The sequence below is a fragment of the Cariama cristata genome, unplaced genomic scaffold (assembly GCF_000690535.1).
Source record: "Cariama cristata isolate BGI_N322 unplaced genomic scaffold, ASM69053v1 Scaffold45142, whole genome shotgun sequence".
NCBI classification, from domain to species: domain Eukaryota; kingdom Metazoa; phylum Chordata; class Aves; order Cariamiformes; family Cariamidae; genus Cariama; species Cariama cristata.
This window is the reverse complement of record NW_009605200.1, coordinates 1-7,575: the sequence shown is the minus strand read 5'-3', so window position 1 is coordinate 7,575 and position 7,575 is coordinate 1. Positions and strand designations below refer to the sequence as shown.

At 50.7% G+C, this 7,575-nt stretch overlaps 1 protein-coding gene across 1 annotated transcript; it reads right to left on the bottom strand.

The window, feature by feature from the left end:
* Positions 1-1,207: 1,207 nt before the first annotated feature.
* ACAD8 (acyl-CoA dehydrogenase family, member 8) lies at positions 1,208-6,752 on the bottom strand. Its single transcript, XM_009695862.1, has 11 exons — positions 6,704-6,752; positions 6,495-6,595; positions 5,923-6,092; positions 5,077-5,186; positions 4,739-4,815; positions 4,322-4,459; positions 3,768-3,903; positions 3,568-3,665; positions 3,169-3,321; positions 2,123-2,225; positions 1,208-1,277 (listed from the first exon to the last, which is right to left on the bottom strand). The coding sequence occupies exons 1-11, from the start codon at positions 6,750-6,752 to the stop codon at positions 1,225-1,227; spliced, it is 1,188 nt and encodes a 395-aa protein (XP_009694164.1). The 3' UTR covers positions 1,208-1,224.
* Between the last annotated feature and the right edge of the window lie 823 nt (positions 6,753-7,575).

Sequence of the window (7,575 nt, the reverse complement as noted above, 5' to 3'; positions counted from 1 at the left end):
GGTCCCCGCGGCGGGCAGGCGGCTGTTTGTCCGAGGAGCGACTGCTCATCCTTTAAGCTGCCCCCGCCGCCCTGCCAGAGAAATTCCCTTTGCAGGCCGTGCTGGGAAGCGAGGGAGGAGGCGTCAGGGCCTGCTCCCAACAGCCCCTTGCGTGTAGCACAGATCGAAAAACACCTGTGTCTGCTGGAAATGCTCTGTCATCTCCCGTCCCTGCCGTGTACCAGGCATGTGCGGAGAGAAAAGAGGACCAGGTTCATCTGAAGAGGTTAACGGAGACACTGTAACTAAAAAACCCTCAGAAACTTAACTTCTTTGCAACCTCCCACTTAAAAAATCTCCTGTTACCTCTCGTTAAATACCACAGAAGAAAATTACCACAACTTCTGATGCTCTCAGTAAAGTTGCCATCATCGCTTTATTGATTGCAAAAATAATTTTAATTTACCGGTGTTTTTACTTGCCCTACATTGTACACAGCAGGGAGTACTGATTTGAGGCAACAGGCTTAAATGTTTCTGTGCGGGGGTTTTTGATTTGTACCTCTGTACTGCAAAGGCTTATTTGAGATTAAGCACCAGTATGTGGTGGGAACAGGGAGAACAAGAAGCAGTCAGTACGTTAGAAAAAGTGTACTGGGAAAAGAGAAAGAGTGCTTCTAGATAAACAAGAGGCATCCTGCTCCTCGGTTAAAAAGCCACTGCACTCTGCAAGTGGTTAGAGCTGCAGTACTTGTGGCTAATTTGTTCTCAGTGCCGCAATCAGCACCCAGGATAAGTTTTTAAGCAGAGCAACTAGTTCCCTCGAACTCAAGATTTCACTCAAGAGTCCTATGGGATCAGGCTGCACCTCTGCCTGAAGTTCCCTGAAGTTCCCAACTCAGCAGAGATGACCAACAGGTCTAGTGTTTCTCTTTCCAAGAGGATGGGTGGCAAGCAGCCCATGATCAAGATCTGGAGACAGAGGCTCGTATTCACAACTGTGATTTGTATCTTCAGGCTGCACAATGCTACCCTAGTAACAGCAGCTCTGCCAGGCACAGAGTGCAGCTGGGGCAGCACGGGGGTGGCACCCAGCTGTGATCCCAGTCAAAATAAGGCAGAAAGACTGTTTCCACTGGGGTATCCCCCTCTTCACTCCCGGGGAAGAGAGCTGGTGAACAGGGGAGGGAAACAGACCGAGCTGTAACAGATGAAGGAATTTAAGGCTGGAGATTAGCTCCTGGCTTCAGCCCTGTAGCAGATTCCTGGCCACAATCATCCGCATAACCTCATTGGTACCTGCAGCAGGGAGCAAAAGAGAGACAGTTAAGAGGTGGTCCAATTTTGGTGGTCCAATTTTGCCCCCAATAAAGGCAAAGAGAATTCTTCCCTGATCTGCAGTCTACAGCACAGAAAAGCTCTTCCCACCAACTGAGGTGGCATTTAGGAGGTGTTGGGCCAAAATACAGCTGCCAAGTGCCAGCACATTGCTTGGGAAAGGCTTCAGAGTGGTAGATGCTCTTGCTTCTTGTTATTTGGGCATTGAGAGGATGCGGGCACCAGGTGCCAAGCAGAACTGGATATATACCAACATCCCAGCTCTCTGCTTGACTGTTTAACACATACACAACACACAGCAAGAAAGACTGTAGGCCCACTTGGTATTGGAAAGAGTATGTCCCTTATCAGGTAACCTGGTTGTAGGTGAAGGGATTTCAAAGGAGGGAAAACAGAATGGTTAGGAGGCCAAATTGAGATTGGAAAAGGCCAGATGCTGTTAGAGACACAATGTCAAAGAGTTAAGATAGACTGGAATCACAGGAAAGGAATTGTTGGGGAGCATCAGCACGCGTCTGTAGGAGTAATGGGATGAAACTGAGCAGAGGCACCGCTAACATGACAACTAGGTATCATCTCCCCTGCTGTAAGACTCTTAAAATAACACAGTAACTGCTCCAATACACCAAGAGGTCTTGCCCAAGGGATTCACACATGTGATGTCCAGGGACAGATATCTGGCTCAGAGCCAAACGGGATTCTGAAACCCAAGAATCAGGGAGTCATCTGGGAAGGTGGTGGCCTCCAGAGGGTCTGTTATCTCCTGGCTTCACTGCCAAGTCACTGGTAGTAAGAATGTCTTTTACCTTCCAGGATCTGGTGGACTCTGATGTCTCGCACAAACTGCTGCACAGCATAATCCTTCAGGTAGCCGTAGCCTCCGTGCATCTGTAGAGCCTGGTTACAGATCTAAGAAGACAGATCACTGGTGAAGGGACTTGCGTGGTGTCGAGGACAAGTCAGTGACAGAAGCTCGGTAAGAACCCAGGAATCTGGGATCATTTTGGGTTTTTTTCTGGTCACCTATCTCATCTCTTAACAAAGTGTGGTGTGATGGCAAGGCCCGCTCAGTCCCCATCAGTGCTGCTCTCAGTGCCTTCATGTTACCCAAGTGCTGTTTCACATTAATGGTGCATTTCTGTGAAGATGATGGCATAGAAACACCCGGGAAACGCTTTACTTAACCGAGGCAGTGTTTGCCGCATTTCCGTGGTGCTACTGATGCAAAACCCAAAACGCCAGATCACCATCTAGTGGTCGGTCCGGCCAGGAGCCTCTTCAGGGCTCTGCTTTCTACTGAAACGGGACCCCACGCATCATTATCTGCCAACTTGGGACATAAAACATAATAAATAGCAAAAATGCAGAGTGCTGAGAAAACATGGTAGCTTCTAAATGACACTGACCTAGGAAGCATCAAGGTGCAGATTTCCTTTTCCTTTCTCCCTTCTTGCTTTCTCTTTTCGGCGACATTTTGCGATAAGACATTTTTCAGTGGTCTAGGAAAGACCACTTGCTAGCTAGGAACGACCAGCCTTCAACATGCATATTATCCTTTGAAAATAAAAATGCTCTACTCCCTGTCCTGTCTCCCTGCTTGGTCCCCTCAAAAGCAGTGCAGAAAGCACTACAAGCCAGGAGGCCTGAATGGTGGGGAGGCTCATCCTGCAGCCTCCACAAGGTGCAGAATTCTGTCTCCTAAAACATCGTGGTCCTGAAACGAGGCTTCTGGCTCAATGAACATGTTTGGGTCTGGGTCGCTACAGCGTCAAACTTCTTTCTGACATCCTGGGCACCAAGAGGGGTCTCCAAGCTTCCAGTTATGACACCAACTGATGTGTGAGTAACCTACCTCAAAGCATTCATCAGTAGCAAAGAGCTTGGCCATGGAGCAGAGCACAACTGCGTCCTCCCGTCCTTCCTGCAGTGCCCGCGCTGCATTGCGAACCATGAGCCGCGCTGCCACCAGGCGTGTCGCCATCTCCGCCAGCCTGAACTGCAGGTACTGCCAGCAGACAGCACAAGAAAAAAAAATTAGAACAGCATCTTTGGAGAGGCCTGGGGCCTGAACCACATGCCTGCTACCTTCAGGCAGGTCTCAGGCCTGACACGCTTTCCTACTCAGGGAAGTAGTACTCCTGACTTCTCCAGGGAAGGCCCTGTGAAGCGAGTGATGGGACCTCTGGCTGCTTGTTCAGCCAGGATCAGAAAGAGCACAGCTCTGGAAGTACAGATCTGGTGGAGAGGTTACCTGATTGTTTGCTAGGGGTTCCCCAAACTGTTTGCGGACAGTGAGATGTTCCTGAGCCAGAAGAACAGAGGCATGAGCAGCTCCTAATGAACAAGAAGCTGGTGGGAGAAGATAAGGACACAGCGTGAATATGAAGCTAACACAGACATGTGACAAGATGATCCTGCCCTCCTCACTGGACGCTCAGCTCTCTTTCTTACCAATGTTGATCCTGCCTCCATTCAGTCCCTTCATGGCAATGCCGAAGCCCTGCCCTTCGGCTCCCAGCCGGTTGCCAACAGGAACAACGCAGTCCTCGAAGATCACAGCCCGAGTGGGCTGGGAATTCCAGCCTACCTGGGAAAAAAACAGAGCACCTTCCAGACTGCCTGAGGAGCAGCACGCCTCCAGCTCCCAGCAGAGAACTGCCCAGCCTGCTCTCAACCCCTCAGCCTCATTGCCAAGCTGCCACAGAGCACCTGTAGTCTACGTGGTCTGGCCTCGGTGTGCTGAGTTGGGAACTGCAATGCATGTCTTTGAGAAGAGGCACAGACCCAACGAACCTTGATATTCCTGAGATTAAAATCCTTCACTTACCAAAAAGGACAGGTATTGGGAAAACTTCACCAAAGCTGGACTTGGCTTGGAAAAAAACATGCCAGGCTGGGACTCTGGTCCCATCCAAGGACAGATCCCTAACGTTTTGCACAGACGAGCTCATCTCTGTCCTGCACTTCCCCCAAGCATACAGAAAGTAAAAAACCAAGCCTCTTACCTTCCTCTCTTTCTTGCCAAAGCTGAGCCCCGGTGTCCCCTTCTCCAGCACCAGGCAGGAGATGCCCTTGGGGCCTGAGCCTCCTGTGCGACACATGACCACGTATACGTCGCTGTCACCTCCCCCACTGATGAAGGCCTGCAGAAGGGCACAAGAAGAAACGGGTGGCTTTTGTACGCTAACCCTGAGCCTGCAGCAGCAGCTGGGGTACGAAGACAGAGAGGCGAAGACACCACGGCCAGGAGGTATTTGGGGACCCAACTGTACTAAGCTCTGGTGAATGCTCTGCGGAGCACGTCCTACCTTGGGAGGATACAGAGAGATGAGGGGACAGTAGGACATGGAAAGGACGGTGACACCCAGGCCCCCTTGTGCATGCAGTGCCATCCAGCAGCTTTAGGAGGAGCAAAGAGGTACCTTGGAGCCGTTCAGGACGTAGGTGTCCCCTCTCCTCTGAGCTGAGGTCAGCAGGGAAGCTGCATCACTTCCACTTCCTATTGGAGAGGTAAGGAAGCAGCCAGTGAAGCAGCAGGTCCAGAGCCTACAAAATCTCCCGGGGATCATACCCACTGACACTCAGGTTTGTACCACCAGCATCTCAGCAATCATCGCTTGCCTCTTACCAACTTCCCAGTGATTGCCCAAACGAAGGCAAAAAGAAACTTTTCACCTCCAGCTCCGTCCAAAGTTCATGTCCAGTTAAACTATGTTAGGAGTGAGGGAAGGGAGAAGATTTCTTGGTTCAGCCTCCTCACCTGGCTCAGTCAGGCAGTAAGAAGCAAATCTTTCCATGCTACAGAGCGATGGGCAGAACCTGCGCCTCTGTTCCTCATTGCCAAAGGTGTCGATCATCCAAACACACATGCTGGAGCAGGAGAGAAGGAGCAGCATTACAGGACGTGAACGCAGCCCTGGGAGGAAGGCGGGTCATACAAGAACATCCCTGGCTGAACAGAAGAACAAAGCTCCATGGGCTTCAGTCAAAAGCACCGAGGCTTGAAAGCATATTGCTCTACCTCAAAACAGAACAAAATTAGGTGCCACTGAGGCCGGGAGGAAGGAGATCGCCTTGCGCTCACCACAGACTCGCTGCCCTGTGGAACAGCAGGTTCCTATTTAACAGCCTGGGTGTTCCCCTCAGTGCTAAGCCCTACTGTCTCTTTGGAAAACTGCACCTGGAAGGAGACATCACTCCTCCTTTCCGTGCAAAGTGAGCCTGTTGCTGAACATGTCTGTACGAGCAGGATAGGGCCCCAGTATCAGCTGGAGCCTCTGGGCTCTGTCACAGTATGACCAAAGCACAAAGGCTTTTTCCAGGCATTTACTATCTACAGACAGCTGAAGTGGAAGAGCAGGGAACAGAATCCAGAACTTAATCCCATCTTGCATGCCACAAAGACAAAATTAGTTCTTGGTGGCACCTCAATTTTTGTAGCCTGTTTACTGCTGTCAAGAGATCCTCACAGGGACGTGTCTACTTGGGGTCCCAGCTTTAAATAATAAGCAGCACCAAGAGAGCTGTCTCCAGCTGGATTTAGAGCCCACAAAACTGTGGTTTTCAGCCAGGCTGACACCATCCACCGCTCCGCAGACACACTCACTTGTGGATGCTCATGTAAGCAGTGGTGCTGGTACATCCTGTTGATAAAGCTTCAAAGATTATGGAGGTATCAAGTCGTGACAGTCCAGAACCACCGACATCTGGTTTCACATAGATCCCACCGAATCCTAGCTGGGCTGCCTTCCGCATTGTTTCCACAGGGAATATTTCCTATTGGGACAGGCAGAGATATCACAAGTGAATATTCATGATCAATTCAACCTCAATATTCAAACTCTTTTGGTACACCTGGGCTCCCAAGTCCAGTCCCAAACTCCTGCAGCGTTTAAGTTAATTAGGTGGATGAAAGAAGAGGCGGCTACCTAGACAGATACATACTATCTTCAGGAGTAAATTCAGGTTTCAGATGATTGAATAGCCTGGCTAGGAAAGCTTTGAGGCATTTCTGATGGCTTCCCACCCCAGTTACAGCAGCAGCTTCAAAGAAAATCCCTACAGATGGCCTTACAGCACCGAGGAGCCATTGCAGGAACCCCTCTGATGAGACCCAAGGATCATAACATCCTAAGGGAGGAAAAAGCGAGCAGTACCACCCTTCTGAGGCTGTCATACCTTTTCATCCCACTCAGCCATGTGAGGAGCCATCTCCTTGCTAGCAAAATCAAGGGCAACCTTTTGGAATTCCTTCTGTTCCTCAGTCAGGCCGGCGGATGCTAGAAAAGCAGGAAGAGATCAGAATATGGGTCTGTTGCAGGAAAGCAAGCACCACCCTCTCTTCTATACCCCAGACAATTTCAAAGTGTCCCTTAATGCATACAAACAGTTCAGGGTCTCTGCCGCAGAGACCGTTTCTCTGTTCCTCGGGGCCATCACGAACCGTGCTGATAGAGGGCAGTGGGCTTTGGGAGGGGGCTTTCTTAGAACAAAATAAGCCCAAGGTCCCAGCTATCTCTGTCTACTCAACACTAACTACATGGCAAGAACGGGAGAGGGGGAGCACAGCCCACGGCAGCTGTCACTCCATCTCCCTAGGTCTGTGCTGCAGAAATACAAGGGAACAGTCCTGGGACTTCAAAGGAGTGATACTTGGAAGGAGGCAAAGAATAAAGCAGCCCTTTGGAAACAGCATCTAAAGTTTTGGTTAGATCCTGCGTTTGAAACCTCCTGCTTCATTTGCACACAGAGCCAACATTGTTTTGTTAGTTCCTCTCCTAAAATTTGTAGGGCTGCTGCTGCTTCAATCCTAAATGTTGTCGAAGCAGCTCATCTGGGAAGCGTTCAGCAATCCTGTCGGAGGAGACCGGCTCAGACACAGCTGTGATCCCGGTAACCAGAGCCCATGCTCAGCCGTCAGAAGATGACTTCCATCTCAGGATACCCCAGACTCACGAATGGGCACAGCCAGCCTAGCCCACCTCCCCAGCCAACCTTTTGCAGCGTTTTACCGACTCTTCTTGAGATATTCTTTGCTTCACCGTCGAGCTTGAAAAACCGTGAAGATCTAGCAAAGGTACGGGGAAGGAGCTTCTCGCTGCAGGTGGGCACTGTCCCACTCGTCACGCCACTGCTGAGTGTCGCGATAGGGTTGCCCTGGTACAGGAGCAGGGACATCTCCCTCCCAGCTCACCCACCCGCTTCCAACCTTCACCCGAGACCGCCTCCCTCCCTCCCTCCCTCGGGCAGCGATCGCGGA

What these genes read in the sequence shown, in the direction of transcription:
- ACAD8 (XM_009695862.1), bottom strand. Translation starts at nt 6,752, where the DNA reads ATGGCCCCGAGGAACAGAGAAACGGTCTCTGCGGCAGAGACCCTGAAC. An exon ending in GCTTACATGAGCATCCACAA is followed by an intron (nt 5,187 to 5,922) that starts GTGAGTGTGTCT and finishes CTCCTGCTCCAG; the next exon opens with CATGTGTGTTTGGATGATCG. An exon ending in TTGGCAAGAAAGAGAGGAAG is followed by an intron (nt 3,904 to 4,321) that starts GTAAGAGGCTTG and finishes TTTTTTTCCCAG; the next exon opens with GTAGGCTGGAATTCCCAGCC.